Raw genomic sequence first — 25,713 nt, 5'->3', positions numbered from 1 at the left:
TGTGTCAGCTTTGGCCTCCATGCATTCATCCACCATCTGCTCTACTCTGAAAGTCTCTGCCTTCAAACTTTACACACACAGAACTCAATGAGTTGAACCTTGATGGCCTCTAAGAGTTGGACGCTCCACTATGACCATCTGAGTTCCATTTGAAGTCTTTTACAAACCCTAGAAACAACTTGTCACAAACCCAAACCCCATTTCAGAATGGCTATATTGGCAACAACCACTCAATGAGAATAAAACATCTCCAGAATTATTCCCAAGGACATGGAGTAGTGACCTTCCTGGTAAATATGGTTGAAGCCCAAAAGTCATCTGCCTGGTCGAAACTGACATATGCTGGCAATGTCACTAGACTAGAAGTCAGACCGTCTCTTAAGAAGCAAATAATACAACTCAGATTATTTCAAAGAATGAATTAAATGAAATTATCTTTGTTCTGCTTTTTTTGACACGGTGACAACTAATATTGCCGGTACATGATTATGAACAAATTAGTGTTACTGGAGACTGTTTTAAAAAATAAGCAAATTAATACTATGAAGCTATTTACAGTTTTGTGAATTAACTCAGTAGGATACGCACAGGATTTAGAAGCAAAAGGTCGCAGGGTTTGAGTTAATCTCAAGTTAGAATGTTTTTTTCATCCTGTTTTGTCTATTGAGAAATTGTTTACATTTCGTTTATTTTTTATTCTAATTAATAAAAAGATATAAAATAAATCTTGAACACAAATGTTCTCAAGACGGACTTCTAGGTCTCGTTGAAGATATACTTCGAACTGACTAGATGTCAAGAAAAAACCATCAGCTGATGCTTATCCAATACTGCAATGTTTGCTGGACTAGGATATTTTTCAAAATATATAAAAACCCAAACACACACTTTTCTGACTTTCCTATCGGAACACATTAACCCTGGAGTTGCTCCCTTGTTCCAACATCTGACTCCCAAGGTAACTAAAATGTGATGTATTTTACTTTGCTTTCAGGGGTTAACTGGAAGACGAATTGTTGTATTTGAACTTCTGGGATCAATAACTCGGAAAAAACCTTATTCAAACACCAACAGCACTTCCTTTCAGTCACGTTAAGCAGACAACAAGCTAGAAGGTTATTTGCATCCAGACACATCATTTTCCAACCTGGACAAATAATACTGGTAGAAGTTGGCTATGAGTCATATGAATATGGAAGATCTTCAAGATGCAACAACAGAACAAAATTACTCGAGCATTCACACTTCTGAATAATATAGACTGTTTTAAGAACATTATTTTATAATTTTCAGCTGATGCAATGAACATTTAATAGTATTTCTGCTTAAGCCTCTTTTGTTTGACCGTGTTATTACAAATAGCTTAGTTAGCTTTACTCAAAGAGATTTGTACTCTCAGACATTTAACAAAAAAAGAGAAATTACCTCTTGTTGCATAAACTCAAGCAAAAATTAAACATAATCCATAATCCTATGATGTATTTGTTGTACATAGCTTCTAGCAGAAATAGTTCATCTGTGAGATTCTTGCAACATCTGGAAAGAAACACCACTTTTCTTGCCTCAGTCTAGTGGCAGAAAAGTCAATTGTCAAAGTAATCACTGAGTCACTGGTATTGATCAGTACCCGCTCACACTTATACACCCTCCTCTCTCCAGATAAATAGTGACAGTTTTCTAATACTATACAGTGAAATGAAACACTTTCTTGTCCTTCTCAGTAGACTCAATCAAGATCACCATTATGTCATTATGACATCTGTGTTGATGCTGTACATGTACAGCAGTCCCTGCCTGACCTGACTCTGACTGCTGCACTTGTCTGTGTTGTTATAAAGAAAGAAAGCACATGGGCTCAGGAGCCATCAGCTCTAATAAAGATCCTAATGGTTGCACCTGCACATGCGGTGGGCTGTGAAATGCAGCTGAGGAGAGGTGTTGGTCTGGAAACACAATGTCCGCCATTCAGTTCGATGCCGGAGTCCTTAAAATCTGTCGCCGGCAGCCGGGTGACACGGTGCCACTCATTTTGCAGTACAATTTGGGTCAGCGTTGGCTGATATTTTAAGATACAATAGCCTGAAGTGACTTCCCGGCATGTGCACGTGTCAAAAAAAATGGCATCAGCCCATGAATTAGCAAATCCAATCAGAGTTTCGTGATAGCTGTCTGCTCAGAGGGGCCCTCATGGGAGGACACTGCTAACTGTGGCTTCTGTGGTTAACAAGCACAATGAGAAAGGGTTTCTTTTTGCAGATAAAAGAGGGCTTCAATGGAAAAATGTATTTCCTTTACCGTGCCTGGATTGTACAGTATCTGGACTATTGACTGGAAACTCATGGCTGCTGCTTTAATCCATCCTCTAAGTGAGTCAGTGTCTGAGGATGAGGATTGTTGGAAACAGGAGCAGGAAGCTGTATTATGTTGGAGGGTTTTCTTTTTTCACACCCAGGCTTCTGTGTATGTGGGGTGCTGGCAGTGTGTGAGATAAAGCTGTTTTAGTGCTTACAGGAAATCCAACCCATCCATCTGACCATCGCATAATGGACTTGAAGGGGGGGGGGCTACAGGAACTAAGGATATTTGATCAAAATGATCATGTGCAGTCCTGTGCCATTATATAGAGTGTATAAAATACTGAATGGTGAAATAAGTTTTTAAGCTCTTAGATTTATGGGTTACACTTAGTACATAGTGCAGCCTGTCTTATGATGCAGGTTCCCCAAACTTACAATGCAATTCTTTATTTACTGTTAAGGTATTTTAGACAAAAGTGCAAACACGTTGTATACTTCTTACAAGAAGTACTTGTGGTATAATTTGGTTTGTCTGTTAAAACGATCAGTTGTTACTGCATTGTTCTACCATATGAACCAAGAAGCAAAAACATGCATTGAAAATCACACCCTAAATTCAGAAAAAATACATAGAAAAAGTACACGGTTGGGTTTTTTTGTTGTTTTTTTGTTTTAACAAAAGCATTGAAATAAATACTATAGAGTAAAAGGTACAATATTTGAATCCAAAATATAGTGGACAACAAAGCAGCATAAGAGAAATACTTAAAGTACATTAAAACTGTTAAGTTTTACAGTAAAGTACTTGGTAAAATGCACTATATTACATGCAACACAGCAGTACTCTCGCTCAGCAGCTTTGTTGGGAGGCAGGAACATTTGGGGGGTACAGGTACCACCCCATGACCCCCTTCTGTATATGCCCCTGGCACTGAGGCAGAGGCAGGACTGCTGTGGATTAAGGGTTCATGAAGTGCGACTCCACTCACCATGTTGACTTCTGACACCATGTCTATGCTGGCCACGTCTATGCTCATGCCAACAGCGACAGGGGGCCCTAGAACAGAGTAATTATGTCATGATTACAGACCTCCACCTCTACGTCTGACCACAACACTGTAAATGGCGCCAAAAATAAAGCTGGGGGATAAATGCGGAGCATACCTCCAAAGTCCGGCCTCAGTCGGATGTCGTATCCTTTAAGTAGTTTATCCACCGTCTCCTTCACAAAAGACATGTTGCCCGGTTCATTGACGCTGAAATGACAGCAGAAGCAAAGAAAAGAAAACATCACCTTGACTCCCGTATCAATCAGCCCAGGCAATAACCTTGGCTTCTCAGAAAAGAAAGAAGAAGAAAATAATGAGAAGATCACTGACCTTTTTGCGCAACACACAATCGAACCGATAACCAGTGCGGACAAGACGCGAAATTGACGAAGCTTGTGCAAAGCAAACATCCCCCCTTTTCCTTTTTGTAATTGTAAAGCACGAAGGCAGCAACAGCAGAGAGCTCACCCCCCTGCAATCAACAGCCGAGACGGACACTCTTCAAATCCAGAGTAAATCCATCGATTGCCCCCCCCCCAAAAAGCAAGAAAGTAGACTGAGCCGCGGAAAAGTCAGCAGCTCGCTGTGGATGGAGTCAGATGTGAAATATGGGCTGACATCGCCTCCCTGTCATAAATATTGGCTTCGCTTTCCTTTTTGCCGTCTCTGACTGTGCGAGTGGCTCTTACATTCAGGAGCTGAAGCGCATATTGATGAGGAGAGAACATACAGGGGGGCGATGCTGCTGCTGCTGCTGCTGCTGGTGGCGGCGCTGGTGGTGAAGGCACTCGGCTTGTTCAAATTAGAAGCGAAGCCCCAACACTTAAAACACTGTAAAAAAAAATGCTGAGGTAGAATCTGCAAATTCAAGCTTTTCATCTTATATATTTGGTGAGCTGTTAAACTCTTTTTCTTTTCTTTTTTAGGGAATCATTTTAAACCAGACTTTTGTTAAAGTCCACTTATTTCTGCTAATAAACCTTGTGTCTATTTTTGGCCCTAGAATTTATCAGCAGGGGCGCATTTGCGGTTTCTTTTTTTGTTTGTATTTTTGTTTGTTTGTTTTTTGAGGACGGTAAAGATATATATTTTTTTTAATTTAACAAATAAACATCAAGTTGCTTGAAAACTGGGGGCCAGGGGGGCAGTTGAGCAAGTTATAATTCAACTTTATGTTTACATGTTAATGTATGCATTCAGCAATAAATAAAGTGGCTGACTTGTAACCATATGGCAGTCGCACTTACTCAGAGTCATTGAGTAATGATAAAAAAAAATTATGGTTGATTCTGCTACAGAATGTGGGGATTCCATTTTGTCATGGCTGTGCCTACTTTAAATGGATCTGCCTTTTTAACAGGTTTCTTCCTGTTAGAAAGGAGTTTTTCTTCTCACTGTCCCCAAGTGCTTGCTCAAAGAGGGGTTTGTCGGGGTTTCTCTCTATTACATAGGGTCTTTACTTTACAATATAAAGGACACTGAGGTGACTTTTGTTGTGATTTGGGCTATTTGAAAGACATTGAACTGAAGTAAAAATACACATGTTGTTTAGTTAAGCTTGTTTCCACTGATTACTTATCTTCACTTCCTCGATTACCTCAGTAATCAGTGGACTTGATTTTTAGAACACTAATTAAGCCGTTGCCCCACCCCTTCTCCCACTCTCAAAAACACCCACATTACAAAGCACTAAGCCAAACTCTCTTATTAAAATTCTCATTTTTTACAGTGCACCCCACACCATCTTCATCCTTCCCTTGGGTTTCCTGTAAAAATGGCGGGACCTGAACAATATGGAGTGGGGACAGGCAGCATTTATCAAACCATTAATCGAAGCTGTTGATTTATTGGCCTGTTATCTGTTGATGGCCCTTTTGTGTCTGATTTAAAATGTGTGGACTGCACCATAAATTATTTAGAGAGTCGGGGTCAAAAATTCGTGAACAGGCTAATTAGGACCGCCTGCACACGCGGACGCGCTTGCACAAGACCCAGTGGAGGAGCCTGGATGAGGAATGCGCGTGCTGTGATAGTTCATACCTGGTGTCATAGATGGCGATCAGCTTCTTGTTTCCGTTAACAGCATTCCTGAAAGAAGAAAGTTGATGACATCATTAATTAGAAAATAACAGGAAGACACTGAAAATGAACTTCTTTCCTCCCGTTTGCAGCTTCATGTTTCCCCGAATTTAATTGTGGTTATAAGTTTATTATTCATTATTATTATTATCATCACTGGTGTCTTATGCGTGTTTGAGCCTGTCTGATGTGTTGTGTGACTGTGCTCTGCATAGCCTCGTATTCCACCCAGTATTGCCTGCAGTAACGCAGAGGTCTGAAACAGTGGGATGCCTGCAGGGCAAAATATTGAAAGCCAGTCGATTTCCCCCTGGAGCCCCCTCCAGGATAAAAAACATCTCACAACACCTCCCCCAACCCTTATCTTCCTACCACAGAGAGAGGTGGTGGTGAGTTTGGGGGGGGCTTTTTCGCCATCACTTTCATTCACACTCGTCCAAACGGTCAACACTCCGCGAGCTTGTTCGCACCAGTCGCGGTGCTGAAATCACCCTCCGAGGGTATTCTGGCTGCAGCTCCCGTCCGCAGACTGCACCGCCAGACGGATTCAAGAAAGTAGAGGGAGGTTAAGTTTACCAGCTAATTATCGTCTACGAAACATGGAACTCGGCTACCCTCTTATGGCAATCGTCAGGATGATAACTACTCTGACGTGTTTCTTGCGAGCGCTTGTTTGAGTGGCTCAGGGTTAAACAAGCCGACCGAATGCTGTTTCTCTCACAGTGATTTGCCCCCAGTCTGTGTTGTCATGCGGGTCGCAGACTCTTCACACATATGGACACACAAGTCATTTCACTTCGTTACTCGTAGTTACTGTCACGAATAATGACACATTTTATAACTTGGAATGGGTGAACAGTGGAAACAGTGTCAAACATAAGGCCAGGGGGCCAGAATCGGCCAGGCAAAGACTCCAGTCCGGTCAACTGGACAGCTCAAATGTGAAGAAGTGTCTACAGGGAGTGCAGCATTATTAGGCAAGTTGTATTTTTGAGGAATAATTTTATTATTGAACAACAACCATGTTCTCAATGAACCCAAAAAACTCATTAATATAAAAGCTGAATGTTTTTGGAAGTAATTTTTAGTTTGTTTTTAGTTTTAGCTATTTTAGGGGGATATCTGTGTGCATAATTATTAGGGAACTTAACAAAAAACAAATATATACCCATTTCAATTATTTATTTTTACCAGTGAAACCAATATAACATCTCCACATTCACAAATATACATTTCTGACATTCAAAAACAAAACAAAAACAAATCAGCGACCAATATAGCCACCTTTCTTTGCAAGGACACTCAAAAGCCTGCCATCCATGGATTCTGTCAGTGTTTTGATCTGTTCACCATCAACATTGCGTGCAGCAGCAACCACAGCCTCCCAGACACTGTTCAGAGAGGTGTACTGTTTTCCTTCCTGTAAATCTCACATTTGATGATGGACCACAGGTTCTCAATGGGGTTCAGATCAGGTGAACAAGGAGGCCATGTCATTAGTTTTACTTCTTTTATACCCTTTCTTGCCAGCCACGCTGTGGAGTACTTGGACGCGTGTGATGGAGCATTGTCCTGCATGAAAATCATGTTTTTCTTGAAGGATGCAGACTTCTTCCTGTACCACTGCTTGAAGAAGGTGTCTTCCAGAAACTGGCAGTAGGACTGGGAGTTGAGCTTGACTCCATCCTCAACCCGAAAAGGCCCCACAAGCTCATCTTTGATGATACCAGCCCAAACCAGTACTCCACCTCCACCTTGCTGCCGTCTGAGTCAGACTGGAGCTCTCTGCCCTTTACCAATCCAGCCACGGGCCCATCCATCTGGCCCATCAAGACTCACTCTCATTTCATCAGTCCATAAAACCTTAGAAAAACCAGTCTTGACATTTCAGCTTGTGTGTCTTGTTCAGTGGTGGTCGTCTTTCAGCCTTTCTTACCTTGGCCATGTCTCTGAGTATTGCACACCTTGTGCTTTTGGGCACTCCAGTGATGTTGCAGCTCTGAAATATGGCCAAACTGGTGGCAAGTGGCATCTTAGCAGCTGCACGCTTGACTTTTCTCAGTTCATGGGCAGTTATTTTGCGCCTTGGTTTTTCCACACGCTTCTTGCGACCCTGTTGACTATTTTGAATGAAACGCTTGATTGTTCAATGATCACGCTTCAGAAGCTTTGCAATTTTGAGACTGCTGCATCCCTCTGCAAGATATCTCACTATTTTTGACTTTTCTGAGCCTGTCAAGTCCTCCTTTTGACCCATTTTGCCAAAGGAAAGGACGTTGCCTAATAATTATGCACACCTGATATAAGGTGTTGATGTCATTAGACCACACCCCTTCTCATTACAGAGATGCACATCACCTAATATGCTTAATTGGTAGTAGGCTTTCGAGCCTATACAGCTTGGAGTAAGACAACATGCATGAAGAGGATGATGTGGACAAAATACTCATTTGCCTAATAATTCTGCACTCCCTGTAATGAAAGTTGTACAGTTTACAATTACAGGACAGTATGAGCAATGAAAGCTCTTTCTGTAATTATACACATTTATCATGTTGTTTTACTTGTCCGGCCAACCTAATAAACCAATTATTGATTTTTCAAAACCTGACTTTATTTCAAAACCCAGTAGAACTTTGTCTCTTTTGCTTTATCTATAATAAACAGAATAGCTACAGCAACTATAAATACAATATAAAAATCCCCAAAACAATCTCTGCAATAGTAACAAGTTATTAATTAAGCTGTTTTAGTGAAATATTTGTAAGTATTGATAACACACAGCTAGCATAACAAAAATAGGCTAAGAGTCCAAATTGCAGTCTAAAAATACATGTATAAAATTGTTACTATTAGCTAGAAGGATCAGCTGTTAGCTAATGGCTACATATAGTAGTTCAAACAAATAGGCTATTTTAGAAAGATTGACTAAACTACTTCATAAGAAATAGCAAAAGCTAAAGAGGCCAAATTAAAATCCTGGTTAAAGGATTTCATTAGTGTGCTGCTACTGTGTGACGTTTCAGGTGCAAAAGTCCGTGGAAGTAGTTTGAGCTCCCATATATTGCATGCTTCTTTCACATCCTCATTAATGGATGATGTGGAATTCTGCGCATCCTCCTTCCAGCCCACCAATGGGGAGCACCTATTTGGTAATTATTAGCCTCTGTTGCGGCACTTCATTCTCTCGCACCGGCAGTAGGCGGTACAGGAAAGGTCACAGAGACAAGAAAAATGTGGAGCGAATCCGGTCTCCTCCGAGGTCGGTGGACACCAGCGAAGAGGCACCCAGTGTGATGCTGCTGCTGCAACACCTCTGGAGGCGATGCGGGAAACGCGGCGCAGCAGGCACTAAAGAATAAGCGAGGCGGTCAAGCCTATAGGAGGAGCAGAGCAGACAGACTACTACAACAGCTGCTGATGGGGAAGCGCTGATTGAAGGAGAGAGAGAGAGAGAGAGAGAGAGCAGAAAGAAGCTAAAGAGAAGGAGGAGGGGAGAGAGAGCCGACCAGCACGGGAATTTAGTGATTGGACCCGCGATCTTCCAGTTTCGCCGACTGGAGACCCCAAAGCCTCCTGTCGCTGTTTGGAAAGAAAGCAACAAAAACCAAACCTTGCTGGTCATGGATCCTCGTGCAGGTTAGCCCCTATTTTTCCTCCCGTTACCTCTCTGTTTTTTCCTTCTGATGAGACAAATAAGTGTGAGTTTCATGGGTTTTTTTCGGTGATGGGGAGAGTGAGGGAAAGGTGGAGAAGAGGGATGGGATAATAGGGGGTGGCCCGTTTATTGTAATAGGCTGGATTGGAACGCAGTGGAAGCTTTTACACAATGGGACTGATACTGCAGGAAACATGCCTCTCTATGAGCCTCTTTTATTTACCAGCCTATGTGGTGTTTTTGAGCATGCCGAGTTGTTTTTTTCTTTCTTTCCTTATTGGAATTTTTACCAAAAAATTAATTAGTTATTCTTGTTTAATATTAAATAGTTGCACCTTGCACCCCCCTCACCCCCCGCCAAATGAACCAGAGATTGTCCCGCTGCTTGATTTAGTGTTTGCTGTAATGCTCTCTGTATGCAGTGAGGTGAAGACTTTTCCCGTGTCTGGCCTTATGGGGAATCCTTGACCTCAGTGTTGTTTCTGTGTTATTTATTGATTCTGTGATGCCCTTTTTATTCTGTTCTTTGTCTCCTTCTAGGTGTGTGTGTGGTAGCTCTCAACAGTAAAGTGACGGCAAGGCTCCTCGTTTCTCTCCTGCTTCTTTGCAGATGTCAAAACAGGTAAAGAGATTTAATAATAATAATAATAATAATAATAATAAAGTTTAACAGTTATATATAGCTTTTTTTCCCAAAAAGTAAATGGATTCATGACACTAAAGGTACTTTTTCTAATTACTCAACACCTTCCAGCATGCTGAGATGTTTCCGGTTGTGCCATTTGTAAATACCAATGTGCAGACCGATAGAATGATACCAACGCATGTATTGGTATCTGATCGATAGTAGTGGGATAGGATCGATACTTTGCTTCTGTTCTCTAAGTTCAGTATCTAACCCACTGAATTGTGTCAAATTAATTACTTTTTGGAAATGGAAAAATATACCTCAACCATCTCTTATTGCGAATTGACTGTCATGTCTAGTTTTTATGATCTATAGAACAGAAGTTTACTGAAAGTGCATCAGGGACAGGCACATTTATGTTCCCGGTCTCCAAAAAACCCGGTTTTAAAATACATGAAAAGCTGAAAAGTGTGTTTTTCTGTGTTAACTCTTTATTTTGGAAAGTAAAAATCACACTGCTCTAGTGGTCATTAAAATGTGTTAGAATTTACAAATTGATTATCTATCTCATAAATCAAGATTTACTAGTATCCCCTACATAAGCTGCTTTTATATGCTAAAAGTATTGCTATTGGTATCGGCTTTGGCAATACTGGCCCTGTATTTACCAAGTAAACAACTATTGAATTCAGAATCAGAACAGAATCTGATGCTAAGTGACTCACTACACTATCGTATGGTAGAAGTTGGTATTAAACCCAAGTACAACTTTTTATCTTTATAACGAAATACATATTTTGAACACAACGCTATAGCAGTTGTTACTTCACATTTTTTCGACATTGTGTTCATTTTGGAAGGTTTTGAACTTTTTTAAAAGGCTAAATTCAGTTTAGCTTTGCGGTCAAAAGCATTGTGACAGATTTTTACGCCTCTATTTGCAGGTGACTCAAAGCAACTTCGAATTTTTAGATCCCGCTCCCTTTGACTGATTGCATATCCGAGCTGTTCTGTGCTCTAATGCCGCTTAAGCAGGAAGATCTGTCAGCAGTCCACTGTCATCCAAGTCGATCAAACCCCGTTTATGACCTTTTGTGCGTTTCCCTCTCTTCGCCGCTTGCCGTTCTTTGTAAAAAGATCCTCCATGCTGCCTCGCTCCCCCGCTGTATTTAAAGGAAGAACTCATTTGTTTGTATTTGGATCACATGTCAAACCCTTAATTACCTCTACTGGTAGATTTGAGGCAGCGCTTGTGTTCAATAATTAATCGCAACAAGCCTGCCGTTAATGCGGCAAGCCAATTAATCACAACAATTGTGTTGTGTTGTGTTTCTGAGGTCTGCTTCCTTTTGTTTCCTTCCTCTCTCAGTCTCTGCCAGTCATCCCCAGAAGCTGAGAAGGAGGTGGGCACCAACGACAACAGCACAGTCTTCACCAGAATCCTGGATGGGCTCCTGGACGGTTACGACAACAGGCTTCGGCCAGGGCTCGGAGGTTTGCTTCCAGCTATTTTGTGTTTTTCTTTTTTTTTCTTTTTGAAAGGAACATTTAGTAGTCTTAGTACAATAGTGCCACATTTGAACCTCCCACTGTGCTAACCTTCTAACCCTACTTTGGCCAGGGGAAGCCTGGTTTCCTGCTGTGATTTCATGCTCTGATTCATTGGAGAACGCTGGGAGACTGGCAGGTACACGGGGGTTGAAACTGTGCGAGCAGATGTGGAATTTGCTCCCGTGTCAGCCGAGGTGAAGGTGCACGCATGCAGTTGTCAGGTGCTTTTGTTTCTTGTGTTCCCCGCGAATGCATATGGCTGTCTCTTTTTCAAGCAAATCAATCAAGCCATCCTCAACACGGCCTCGATTCTGTGTGCTGAGGTGTTTTTATTCACTTCTCACCCTGGCAACAGGAGATAACCTTGAGAGGCAACAAATTGCCATTCAGAGATGGAGATGCTTGAAATGAAAGCTTTTGATTTTTCCTTTCTGCAGTCGTGCTGTTTCCCGTTGAATTTCTGCAAGCTCCTGACACTGGTCTGGTTAGGCTTGTTGGTCACGTATATACACTACTTGTTCCACGTGAGAAGGAAAGAAGGGCTTTTTTGTATTTTTGTTTTCATGCCACATGCCTGATGTGTCATTGCAAAAGCCCGTCCTCTCTCACATCCTGGTAACGGTTGCTACCTTTGACAAGAGGGCCTATAAATATATATTCAGGCTTTCATTCAACAAGCTACTCTGCACAGAGTGACCAAGCCCAGCTTCCCCTGGTCCACATTGGTATTCAGAGAGTTTTGTGATTTTGGAACAAATGAAAGAAACAAGTTGCCTGTTTTTCCTCAACATCTTTAGAAGGAATCCGCTGACAGAGAAATCATGAATCCAGGTTGCTTTGTGTGGTTTGTGTTGAGTGACCACACTGAAGCCATTGAGAGGGGCATAGGGAGGTGGGTTCAAATGCTGACACTATTGTTAAATATTGATTTAATTGATCCTAACCATTTGCATATATTAACATTAAATCTGAGCATTATTTGCTTCACAATGTTATACCTTTAAGATGTAAAACTAGTGATTTGTATATCCATAGAAAATTATTTTTGTAATCAGGGCATCTAAATGAATTTATGTCCGTTATGATATAGAAACTGGACAGTGGTTGGACAAAATAGTATATATGCTGAATTACACAAGAATAGGAAGAACTGATTTGATCAGTAATTGATTAACCTCATAACATCCACCAAGTCCACCTATATAGGGTTAGGGTTAGGCTGCACTTTAGCCACATTCTGTGCAATCAAATTACACGCATTTATTATAAGATTTTCACTTGGGTGTGCCAAATCTGGGAAATATATCATCTGGTAATGGTAGGCATCAACCTATTGGCAAATAATATGATAACTGCCAATAAGAAATAAATAATAAGCAAAAAGTCACGTGTCATAAACAAGCAGAAAAAGAAAATCATATTAACTAATGGATAATTTGCTGTTGTAAAGATTGTTATCAGCAGTGATGCCATAGACTTCCTGTCTTGTTTGAGTAGTTAATAAATGCTAGAAAGTCCCGCATTAGGAGTTATGAAGAAATAATAATGAGCAGCTCATTAATTATGACGTCCTTCCTGATGGGTTGTTCACTTGTGTCCCTTTTAGTGAAGAGCTGCCTCTTCAGTGTCTCTCTTTAACCTCCAAACCCTGTTTCCATCTGTTCTCTCTCAACAGAGAATGTCACAGAGATCAAGACAAACATTTTTGTCACCAGCTTTGGCCCCGTGTCTGACACGGAGATGGTGAGTTCATCCACAGCAAACACTACAGAGAGAGATTGGCTAAGGTGGACAAACACACATACAAGCGTCTCCAAAGCCCATCCAGGCAACTGTCGGTATTTTTAGATGGAAACATATATTTACATTTTATGAGACGACTACCGCTTTCTGGCTCCTGCTGTTCTCTGGAAGTGAGCTCATGTCCTAGTTGTGTCTTTGAAGATTGGCTCCTTTTGGCTACTTGGACACGAGGCAAAATTCATGTGGGTGATTTAAACTTTTAATGCAGCGTGACTGGCCCGTATGGAGCACAAAGAGTGCCAAAATGAAGTGAATAACTACATCATTAAATAATGAATGAAATGTGTCGTTAACTCATTCAAATGGGAAATCAATCAATCAATAATTTATTAACTGCATAAATAATTTATTGAATACATAAATAATCAAAATATTGATTCACTTTATTTAAGAAAAAGAAAAACATATTTAATTATTTCATGGCTGTAGTGCTGCAGTGCGTCACCAAATAATTGAAACTGTTACTGCAGCTTGTCAGCAGACTGTAACATCTGCTGCTTTTGTTTTCATTCGAAATGGATTCTGGGATACCTAGCTGTTCCGAGTCCATTGCATCAGTCATTATCTGGGATTGATCTGGCTTCGGTTTTGATGAAAAGGTCATTAAACTATTTACTCCGAATAAAGACTACAATTTTTTTCTGTGTATTTAAATATAGAAACTGTGTGATCGAGGCGTGAATGGACTTCACTTTTATGCATCCAAATCGAATGGAAAGCTTGCACGTTCAAAAGCACGTCAGACGAACATTTTAACGGTCACCAGTGGGTTTCACTTTTAAGAACTGGGATGTTTTTAGTTTTGTATGTGCCGTGCCTTTAATATTCTGCACCATTAATATGGGTGAAAGACGTCACAGCGCACAGTGGAGATTGGAGAATCTTTTGAGACATTTACAAGCAAAGAACCATGAGCAGCATAAAAGGGCGCAAGTCGCAGTGAACAGAACAGAACGGTGTGGCCGTTCTTTTGAGATAAAGTACTGCTTTACCTTTGTAGTCATTTCTGTGTTTCATTTCTTTCTATGTTTACTATTAAAAGTCCCCATTATTAATATTAATGTGAAGGTTAAGGTTGTGCCCATTCCTCTTTTAGTGGCTGTTTAAAGGTGTAGTTTTAACCACTGTTCAAAATCATATTTAGAAGTAATTTACAAGAAATTACTCTATTTATGCTTGTGATTTATTGGTAGATCGGCATTTAGAAATAATGCCAAAGACATGTATAAGAATCAGTGTAACTAGCTGATAGATGGATGATATTAGCCGTACCATGTGCAGGATGGGGACGTCTTTTCTTATTAGTTAGAAATTCCTATTGCATTTCTAATGTTAGTGATTAAGTATGATTTCTTTACAATTCTCAGCTATAACTATACCAAGTTTTAGGCTCTTTAATGATGTATTCTTTTATTTCCTTTTGGCACTCTTGTCGGTCCATAGACTTATTCCAACTTGTCTGAAATGAATCATCTCTTTATTAATCCTACGAACTATAAGGCTCTACCTGGATAGTAGAAAGCATTAAATCTCCCCTTTCATTAAATCTCCCGTTACACCCTGCTCCATCCCTGGCACGCTTTTGACACAGCAGTGATCAGACTTGCTACTTTGTCAGAGGAGCATGATTGATTGATTAATTGCGGCAGGAGACCTGAATGTTTCTACAGTCCATAAAAGCTTATATGTGAGCCCGATAACGCCGTTATCATTCAGCGGGCTGGCATGTTGTTTTAGTGTCTTGCTCGTTTGTTTTTCCGAGCTCAAAGCGAGTTGATATTTCACACATGAGCAAACTCAAGATGGATTTAAACGCCGCCGTGTTTAATCACAATCGCTGAAAAGTCTTCATCGATTTATGAGGACATACAGGAGGATCTGTTTTCCCTTTAGCTTGTCCTTTATGTCACATTTTGAACGTGAGAAAAAAAATCTTTATTCAGTTTATTTAGGTTTTGTGCAGGGGAAAAAAAAAATCACACTGATGACGTAGAATCTGAAAAACTGACAAAATGGGTGTATTAAATATGATACTTTGCTTTGAGAGGTTAAAAACACACAGCCAGAGGAAGATCTGTTCCCTTTAGCATCCTCAGTGATAAAGTAATCATTGAGCTGACACACTAGTACACAAGCCAGTTGCACGTGATTACTCACAGCACAGCGCACGGCTATATCTTCTCATATTTTTTTCCTTTTTAATCCCGTTTAATAATGCAAACTGCACCTGTTAACACTGTGATGTTTCTTTTTTTAAATTGCTCCCCACAGGTTTGTAATCAGGGGATAAAGAATGTAACCGTTTTAACAGACATGCATCTGAAACTATTTTTTTTAAAAATTTCCAAAAAAGGACTTTTTGCTTTTCTACAAAATCCAGGGTTAGACTTCCAAGCTAGGTTTGAGGTCATTGGCGACGATGACGTTAATCTCAGGTTGACATCCACCAGGTCACTTGTGATTGGGTTTCGTTTGACTCACATACCAAACAGGCGGATTTCACATGCAGTGTCAAACATGCATGATACTAACCTAACCCAAGACAAGTGGTTTAGTAGCTGGTGGATGTTTTGAGGTTAAGAAGGTTGATTTTATATTTTCTACATGTTTCGTTTGGGCGCTTCTTCACTTAAAACCCAACCAGGATCTTTTTCCCCTTTGCTGTTCGCCTTAGGAGTACACCATAGACGTGTTCTTCCGTCAGAGCTGGAAGGATGAGCGCCTGTGCTTCAAAGGGCCCATGGAGATGCTGCCATTAAACAACCTGCTGGCCAGCAACATCTGGACCCCAGATACTTTCTTTCTTAACGGCAAGAAGTCTATAGCTCACAACATGACCACGCCCAACAAGCTGCTGAGGCTCAAGGATGACGGCACCTTGCTTTACACAATGAGGTATGATGGATTCCCTGTATAACGAGCCGTGACTAAGAACAAATGATCAAAAAACCGTACAGAGCCGTACAGAGGCTCAAGGTTTCTCGGGATTCTGAAGTGAACCTCATAGTTATCTGTCCTTCATCATTTACTGAATACTAGACCAGACAACAGCAGCAAGGCCAATATTACACAATAAAGCTTTGAATGTAGAAAAATTGATATGCGACTCAGCCTGCAGGAGAATACTGACATCCAGTGGACAATGAGAGGTACGATTCCTCATAGAGATCGTTCATACCAGCAGTAAGCCTATTTAAACACTTTTATTCCTTTAATTTTTTTCCCTTTTGCTAATGCTGAGAGTCACAGACCAAATCTCTTTTCAGGGAAATCATTCATTATGAAAAAGCGTCCTTGTTGTGAACTCGTTTTTGGCAGTAATTTACTGGTAAGTTGGAGCCAGAAAGGAAGGAAAAGTAGGCCAACAGAGACCTCCAAAAGGGTGATCGCTATGCGCTAAACCACTAGCAGATATGGATAAACACCAGTGTAGTCTAAGCTTTAAAAATGAGGAAAGAAAGCGTAGTGAAAGCACCCCTACGACAGAGAAATTATCATGTTCCTGTTAGCAGGTCACAGAGTGACCTTTCGACCAGTACATTAAAATAATTCTGTGCTCATTCTCAGAAGTCACTGCAGCTGCAGGTCTTAAACAGAGACTCCATCACGGATGAGAGCACTTCATCTGATAGCAGCAACACCCGCAGGGGGAGTAACGCAGCACGGAGGGCAGATTATCTGTATGCAGCCGCCGGTGACATATATACGTTTCCAAAAGAGGACACATTCACACGTAACACACATGAACCAACTCAAGAGCACACACACACTGCGGGTGTGAAGCAGGTTGTAAGATCTAACATGATGCTAACCTTTGACCTCAGAGCTTAATAAGTAAAGGGTTGTGTGACTGGTTCATCTCTGTAAGTGTGAAGTGATGGAAATGTATGGACACGTACATTTATGTTCAAATGGAAAAAAATGTAACTGTGCAAGTGTGTTGTTGAATCTAAAAATGGCATCAGATCCTCTGTCACAGTAGAAAAGAAGCAGCAGTAGGCCTGCTTTTAATCGTGTGATTGTAACTGAACAGTTGTCGTTACCAGCAGTGCTTAACCATGTGCAGGTTTCCATATTACACACACACACACACACACACACACACACACACACACACACACACACACACACACACACACACACACACACACACACACACACACGAAAACATCAGGATCAGGGTACTTTAAGGTAACAGCTAACTGCAATAGCTAGCTAGCTGGACACCTATCTATCTAGCTCTCTATCTATCTAGATAGATAGATTGTTCTGGCCTCTATTAACTTTAAATATGTTTTTTGATGGTGGTTGACAAACAGCTTCTACAATAAGTAGATTGCCCTCATTTTCTTGTGGCTCTTTTGTCATTGCATATCAGCAAGCACTTGGAGCCAACAAGGAAAATAAATATATATATAGTCACAGAAACTAGTCAATTGTTTAAGAGCTTTAGTCTCTATTGGAACATTACAAAATCATGAAAATCCTCTTGCTAAACATGCCCAAAATATAAACGGAGGTCAGAGTGTGTACAAGTAGCTCAGGATTCAGATAATTAGATAGCACTCAGTTTCAGACTGTTTGCTTTTGAAGTCATGGCCTGCACCAAGGCCAATTATAACATAAATAATATTGAATATTGTACACAGTATGTGGAGTTATGAGTTATTCACATCTTCTTGCACTCTCAGTGTATTGAACATGTCAGTCCCCATGTATACAGCAGATTAATACACTCAATAAACAGAGGTGCAGACATACTGCCGTTCACATAACTGCACATTATAAGACATTTACACACGCCCCGCATTTTTTCTTCAGCAACATGCATGGGTGTCAATGGAAGCTCATCAGTTTTCTCCTCTAAATGCAATTGCGCACCGCATCATTTGAAAAGCATTACTCAGCGGAGAAGCGGCCGGGTTTACAGAGCAAATTTCAATGCATTTGTCTCCATGGATAATTCTTAAAATGCCACGTCTGTCAGCACACCGCAAACTTAATGCATTATTATCATTATAGCCAGATACCAGATAGGCTGCTACATCAGCTGTATGGAAGCTCTGTATTACTCACGCAGGGAGTGCATTGCACACCATTGTCATTAGGTACAGCTCAGTTGCCATTATCATTTGTGCTGATGTGCTGCTATTGCCTATAGACTCTCTGACTAATCATTTGAACATAACACCACACTCACTAATATGTTATATGAATTGTAATGGCAGGTTCTTATCAAACTGTATTTTTTACGTTTTAACACTTTCAACTGTTCTTCCTTTGTTATTTTTCACACCTTATATTGATTATATAACTATGAAACACTCTCAGAATTATGGGTACAGTGAAAGTCCCTGTCCATCCGTCCACATTGATGTTACCCGCAGGGCTAATTAGTGGACCTCAAAGTATCTATATGTACTTTTCTGATGGCCAGAAAGTAAATATGTGGTCCCAAACTGTAAAATTGAAATATTTCTACCATTTCCTCTGGCGTTTAACATCCACCAGAGTGCTGAGGCACTTAGGGTTATGGCTGAGGTCACACGTTTATGAAGGGGCATAGTTTGAAAATGTAATGATTTTATTGTTTCTACTAAATTGTCACCAGCTGTTTAAAACTGGTCTCTGTCATATATAAAACAGGGCACAATAAGTACCCCCTGCCAAGGGTATGATGACAGTACCTTAGAGGGTACCCTCCCCAGTGGTTTATGTATAAATAAATCTGACTTACATAATTTTGCCAGTAAATAAACTAGTACTGTGGTACTAGAGTGAGGGACTATATTAAATCTCCAAAAAGTTGATTCTGTTCATCTGGACGTAGCGTTTTGTGGGAGAAACGTTTCGTCACTCATCCAAGTGACTTCTTCAGTCTCAGCTGACTGCAGGTTTCCCCAATCTTATAAACAGTACATTTGCATAATGACTGAAACCAGCCCACTGAAGGAACAATGGGCTGGGAGGTCAGTTCCTTAATCTTAATTCTGCAAATTCTCATGACCATTGATCAACAACCACTGACCAAAACCCACTGATCACAGACCAATGATTAATGGCCATGAGTACTGTTCGGAGACAGTTGGGGAATGGCTGCAATCACAGCATTGTACGATGGCCACTTAAAGCCACGCGTCGCACAGAAGCAGACCAACACATGGCCGCTCACACGGCGATGGGAAATCGAACGTTTCTGGTATGCCTGAGCTTGCAGAAAAGTTGGAGAAGTCGGACAACGTATATTAAAGTATTTCATTAGCTTCTATGGTTAAAATAGTTCAGATAGCCTCTTTCAGTGTCAAATTCTGAGTTTTTACTCCTTCTATCAAGAAAAACTTTTAGCCGAACAAGATTTTTCTGTTCCCAGTACAAAAGCAGACTAGCCCACAAACATCCGACAGTTGCTGGAGAGGTTTCAGGAGAGTTAGCAGGTTCTTCGGGTTACCCCCCCTTGTAGGATATACAAGAAGTTTTCAAAATGTGCCTTTTAGTGTGACAAGACAGTTGGTGTGGCATTGTGCCTTGGTGGTTAATACAGCATAAAGCTCCTGGACTCTCTGGCTCTGTTGTCCGACTTCTCCAACTTTTCTGCAAGCTCAGGCGTACCAGAAACTTTAGATTTCCCATCGCTGTGTGAGCGGCCATGTGTTGGTCTGCTTCTGTGCGACGCGTGGCTTTAAGTTCAACCCCATGCCTGCCTTTAAGGCATGCAGGAGTCAGTCTAATCCGTTATTTAAACTAGATCCGCAATGAGATGCCTGGCTTTTGACTTTTAAAGGCACCGAGTTAGACTCTGTTCTCTTTACAGCCATCCTGGCTAATGAGGCTACATGAATAATTAGAACATGGTATAATAGCCGACAGCCATGTTCTCATTTATTTATCCCAAAGACACTCTTTCCTCTTCCGCGCAGAGAACCCTCGAGCTGTGTCGACACAGTTGGATGGTACTGCACTGATGTGGAAAGCAAACCGAGCCCCCACCCCCACCGCCACGAAACATTCGCCTTCGCTAGGCCCAGAAGTGCAGAAGTGGCCTCCTGTCCCACTTTGTTCTGCTTTGTTCACCTTAATGATATAATTGGGAAACCTCCTGCAGTCGCCGCATACTGTACAGGCAGGGGGTACTGGAGCGTAAAACAAAAACACGTCCCGTGTGGATTGCGCGCCATCCTCAGTGACACATTTGTCAGAAAGATTATAATAGAGTTCAGTTAAGAGGAAAAATAGCTGCTACTCTGTGACTAATGTTGAGGTATGCATGAGCGGCTAAAGCAGAAAACAAGTAAAACGAGTCATTTCATCTAAACGTATGTTTGTGTGCACTTAGTTTATCCTTCATTCAGCTCATTAACCTCATTGTAGTCACATCACCGCTGTGCTGTTATTATTTGTCATCACGCAAAGAGTGGAACTACCCAGAGGGATTTGATTTAATCTGGGACAGATAATTATGTTTTGTGTGTTGTTGGTTTTTATGCCTGATTTAATTAATCTGGCTGCTCTTTCAGGGCACAGAGAGGTGTCGTCACAGCGGTTGAAGTGATAACGCCATGTCTCGGATGACTGTGAATACCCAATAACAAATAAAACATTAAAAAAAAACTGTCGTTATGTTAATTGAGGATTTAAAATGAGTGGAAGGTGACTGATGAACATCATCAAATCATGCTAATGCTCTCATTTGTTTATAATAAAAATGTGTTTGCCTTAAGGTCAGTTCAGAAGAAAACAAAACTGAAGCAACCTCAGTTTTTTTTTTTCTTTTGGTGGGGTAACAACCAAGCCCTCTGACCACCAGGTGGCAGTATTGTCACTTGTGTGCTAAGGGAGAGTTGCTGGATTTGCAAGTGATGAGAGTACACCACCATTTTACTGTTATGTGATTAATTTCCTGGCAATTTCACCTACTGATAGCACTGATTAAAAAACAATAAATATCTCAAACAATGTGTGTTTTCAGGTCCCTTCTATTCTGTATCTCTCCCTTTATGATAGATAGCTGAGTAAAAGATGTGATGCACCCCATGTTACACTATAAGTGACTTACTGTGTTATATATGTTTTGTCTTAGATTGACCATATCAGCAGAATGCCCCATGCAGCTGGAGGATTTTCCCATGGATGCCCACGCCTGCCCTCTCAAATTTGGCAGCTGTGAGTAAAAAAACAAAAACAAAAAAGCCCTCCTGTGAATGTCGATCCCTATATTTATTTTCCTGTCTGCTAATCCCAGCTACTATGATACACAGTGGAGATTTTCCAGTCCAATGCAGCGTTTTATGCTAAAGTTTAATCTCAATTTAAAAAAACAAAATGAGGCTCTGTTTATTTTGGGGATAATTAATTCACTCATTATCGAGATTATCAAGATTGCTGAGTTTGCAATCCACGATTTTCTTTTCTTAAAGCAAGACTGTAAGACTTTTATTGAGCACAAGACTTTGGCATTTTCCATTATACCATACTTGTCACTTTTGTCTGCAAAGTTTTTTGTCTGCAAAAAGAAACTAAATGCAAAACTTTTAGATGTATTAAGTATTATCTTTAGGTGCAATGTAGAGCTAAATGCTGAACTTCCACAGTACATGGAAAGTAAGTTTTGGCATACTAGACATCTTAGCAAAGAACCAGTTGTATCTTGACTTTTTTATACTTTCTTGAGAATGGTAAATGGCCTGTATTTGTATAGCGCTTTACTTAGTCCCTAAGGACCCCAAAGCGCTTTACACTACATTCAGTCATTCACCCATTCACACACACTACACACACAAGCTACATTGTAGCCACAGCTGCCCTGGGGCACACTGACAGAGGCGCCCTAATAAATAATTTGTTTCCATTTCTTTAGTTTAATCAATAGAAAATGCAAAAGGTAACACAGTTTGATGTATAAAAGACCATTTTTGATTCAATAAGGTGATTCCTAAAAGACTATAAAGCAAAAATGTGGTATATCTCAGCATGGTGTGCAATGTGTCCTTAACACATTTGAGGAAACTGGACAAATGGAGGAACAAGAAAAACTGGAAGGAAAAGTCAGCAGCATACAAACAGTTTTGAAGAGTCACGAATCCCTAATTTAATATGTTTGCTTCAAGTTGTTGTCCGTATGTACAGAGGTGTTCAGGATTAAGCTACAATAGTCAGTGTCTACAGCCATCTGTAAAACATACTGGTGCCTCTGTCATAGTTTGGGGCTGCAGTGAGGCAGTAAAAGCGTACCGAGATAGAAAATCACTCAGTGGAACACTAGCAGTCATTGATTGGCCTCCTCAGAGTCCGCACCTGAGCATTGTGGAAGCATTGCAGGATCAATTGACAGAAAATGTAACATAAGGCAACTAACATCTTAAGATGAGCTTTGAATGTCCCTCAAGAAGCCTGGAGAGCTATTCTTAAGGATGTCCTCAAAGACATTAGAAGAAGACGTTCTTAAGAAAGCTCAGGATATGTTTAAAAATAATAATGGTCTCTCCAAATATTGACTTTGATATATATCTATTTATTCGTATCAATATTGAACCGTTCGATACAGTGCTTTCAGTTCGGTACGCATATGTATCGAACAATACAAAATTTTTAATTTATTTTATCAACTTTTCTTCTGACGATGCTGTCTGTGCTGAGCGCTCAGTGGATCTGCGCTCGACAGTGCAGCCTTGGCAGAGTAGTCGAATGCAGATTCACTGAGCGCAGGGCAAGCTAGCGAGACAGACCAAATTCATGGGCTGCATCCTCCTGAGGCCGCATTTGTAGACCGATTACATCACAGCGACGCGCCGAAGGCTGTCCAAATTCGTAGGCTGTGTCCCAATTCAGGGTCTGCACGCTTGAAGTCCGCATTTTAAGTGCGGTTACGTCACCGCCACGTGACGACGGCTGTCTCAATTCGAAGTGTACTTCAAATGCATATCCCAAATGCGCCGTCGATTCCCCCAAATATCAAGCGTGGTCCAGTGCACGCTTCGTGGTCCCTTATATCCCACAATTCATAGCGCGGCGGTGGGTGTGGATAATTAACACGGCAAAAAAATACGGCAGAAGGGAGCGGCCGAAGAATGAACTGTCAAAAGTAATTATATATGATGTCACTTATTTATGTGTGAATGTTTAATAATGAAGACATTGCAAAACATTGCTGTTGGCCACATGTCGGCAAAGTTGTGTGACATTAGTGATGCTTGTACTTTCAGCCTTAACTTTGTTTTAAAGCCCCCCCCTCTCTCTCTCTCTACATATATATATATATATATATATATCCATCCATCCATCCATCCATCCATCCATCCATTCGCTTCCGCTTATCCTTTTCAGGGTCGCGGGGAGCCTATCCCAGCTGTCATAGGGCGAAAGGCGGGGTACACCCTGGACAGGTCGCCAGTCTGAATTGAACTCAGGACCTTCTTGCTGTGCGGCAACAGTGCTAACCACCGTGCCACCGCGCTGCCGTATATATGTGTATATATATATATATATATATATATATATATATATATATATATATATATATATATATATATATATATATATATATATATATATATATATATATATATATATAAAATATATATATATATAAAATAATAATCTGACAATACTATAATATTGGCCATATTATATTTACATTACCACAGTGAGATGATTTTAGTCTCATGAATAACATCAGCTAATTGTTATTTACTAACTAATCTTAAATGACTGTTCAGTACAGAAATGAAGCCCAACAATCATGTTTTACAGTCCTGTGGTCTCAGCCTCAGATACTCAACTAATCAAAGTGATGTCATGACAAAAATGAATGACCAACAAAACATTTTTCTTCTTCATTTATGTCACATCTCCTTTCTCCTTCATGTATGTCACGTTTCTCGCAGTTAGTATCATGGTTGCTAGGCAACCTGAACAGCGCGACGAAGGCTAGACCGTTCCCTTTCACAAGCCTCTCACTTCCGCACTTCTCGTACGCACCGTATGTAGTACGCGTAGTGCGCGTACTTCAAGCGTGCAGACCCTGAATTGGGAAACAGCCGTAGACTCCTTCGAATGCAGCCGACAAATGCTTCCTCCTTTTCCCCGAATTTGAAGGATGGGTCAGGTGTGTCCTTTGTGGCCTACCATATCCCAGAATTCATAGCGCGGCCCAGCCAAACTCCAGTTTCCAACAATGGTGGCCACTAAGAAGTTGTAAAATTACTCTTACTAATCTTTCTGGGTCACAAAATAAACTTTTAACATATTTTCAGGTGAGAAAGTACCTGTGTAAACATGAAATATGTGCTCGGTTTATCGAGATATCGCATATTTGCAAAAGTGCTTCGACGTTTTCGGAGACGTCTGCTACCCACCAGCTCAATAGCTAGTCGGGAGCTCGAGGGTCACTGAAGCCACCGAGAACGGCACAACTCCCGGTACATCATTTACAGATCACCGCAGACTTTCGCTACTCAGGTTAAACGTAATATATAAACCACTTAGACAACCTAAAAATGTTATTGTTTGGCTTTTTCGGTGTTTTGTTTGTTCGTGAGTGAATCGGTTTGGCTGAGATTAAAGTTATTAGATTAGATTAGATAAAATAAAACTTTATTAATCCCTCGGGTGGTTTTCACACAGCTGAATAATTGTCAAACAGAAAACTGATTAAACAGAAGTATGAGACAGTCGAGAATTTACGCCAGTGTCCTGTTATATTTTAGATAGCAAGGAGCAGTTTATTAAACTCCACCAAGACAGCGGTGACGCTAATCAGAAGGTGACGCTAATCAGAAGGCTAGACCGTCCATTTTCCCCAGCTGTTTACTTCCGGCCTACCCTGAGGACCCGGCCTTTGCGGTACGTGGACCGGGTCCTCAGGAGGATGCAGCCCATGAATTTGGACACGACCAGAAGTTAAGCTCTCCTTGCAACATGGCAAATTGAACCTCCCCCACCCTCATTCAGATCTGGCGTTTGGAGCTATTTTTGTTTTCATGTGACGTATGACCCTGAAGGTAAGCGCGTCATGGTAAAAGTAAAACACTATGTTGGATGTGGCACGCAATGCTCAATTACATGGGTGGGAACTAGTGTGTTAGCGCAGTTAGCTCGTTAACGTGTTGGCCATCCAGCCCCACGCACGGGGCGATCCGCGGTAGCTCGATAACGGAGATTTCTCCGTGTTGTGGCGTTAACGTCATTTCAACGAGATTAACGCTGACAGCACTAGTGGGAACACAACGAATATGACTGCACATTTACTCCGACAGCATCCTAGTGCAAAGACAAGTGGAAGCAGACAAAAACAACAAACACGCATGCTACAAACTTTACCCGAGTCATTTAGACAGCCGTTAGCACATGATTCTCCTTATGGGGACCTGATATGTTTAATGTGCTGCTGAGAATATAGCCCAGAAGAAGCGGATAGTATAGCTTTTAGTTTGGAAAGAGCCATTTCTCTGTAATAAACTCTCTTTTCCAAAGATGAAATTACAAAATTACTTTGTTGTTTCAGCAACATTAAATTTAAAAACTGTACTTTTGAGTTGAAATATATATTTATAATTTTAATAAATGACAAATTAAAAAGGCATGAACATTTATTTTTGTATCGAAAAAATATCGAACCGTGACACCAAAGTATCAAACTGAACCGAACCGTGA

General features: G+C 40.8%; 2 protein-coding genes across 4 annotated transcripts in view; one reads left to right on the top strand and one right to left on the bottom strand.

The window, feature by feature from the left end:
• Positions 1-25,713, bottom strand: part of LOC113016986 (gamma-aminobutyric acid receptor subunit beta-3-like) — a 91,247-nt gene that overhangs the window by 47,695 nt on the left and 17,839 nt on the right. For 2 of the 3 annotated variants that reach the window (XM_026160232.1, XM_026160233.1), the window contains exons 2-4: positions 5,387-5,434; positions 3,462-3,553; positions 3,287-3,354 (exon numbers count right to left, since the gene is read on the bottom strand). In XM_026160232.1, coding sequence (XP_026016017.1) covers positions 3,287-3,354; positions 3,462-3,553; positions 5,387-5,434 — 208 coding nt within the window. Of the gene's footprint in view, positions 1-3,286; positions 3,355-3,461; positions 3,554-3,676; positions 4,144-5,386; positions 5,435-25,713 lie in introns of those variants that run through there. The other variant, XM_026160234.1, reaches the window with a different exon arrangement.
• The window catches only part of LOC113016987 (gamma-aminobutyric acid receptor subunit alpha-5-like), a 47,103-nt gene continuing 29,768 nt past the window's right edge, over positions 8,379-25,713 (top strand). The window contains exons 1-6 of the mRNA XM_026160236.1: positions 8,379-9,064; positions 9,624-9,705; positions 11,081-11,205; positions 12,938-13,005; positions 15,740-15,960; positions 21,143-21,225. Coding sequence (XP_026016021.1) covers positions 9,049-9,064; positions 9,624-9,705; positions 11,081-11,205; positions 12,938-13,005; positions 15,740-15,960; positions 21,143-21,225 — 595 coding nt within the window. The 5' untranslated portion in view covers positions 8,379-9,048. The remainder of the gene's footprint in view (positions 9,065-9,623; positions 9,706-11,080; positions 11,206-12,937; positions 13,006-15,739; positions 15,961-21,142; positions 21,226-25,713) is intronic.

The sequence above is a fragment of the Astatotilapia calliptera genome, chromosome 23 (assembly GCF_900246225.1).
Source record: "Astatotilapia calliptera chromosome 23, fAstCal1.2, whole genome shotgun sequence".
NCBI lineage: Eukaryota > Metazoa > Chordata > Actinopteri > Cichliformes > Cichlidae > Astatotilapia > Astatotilapia calliptera.
Note: the sequence above shows the minus strand (reverse complement) of the source record. Positions and strands in the feature narration are given on the sequence as shown.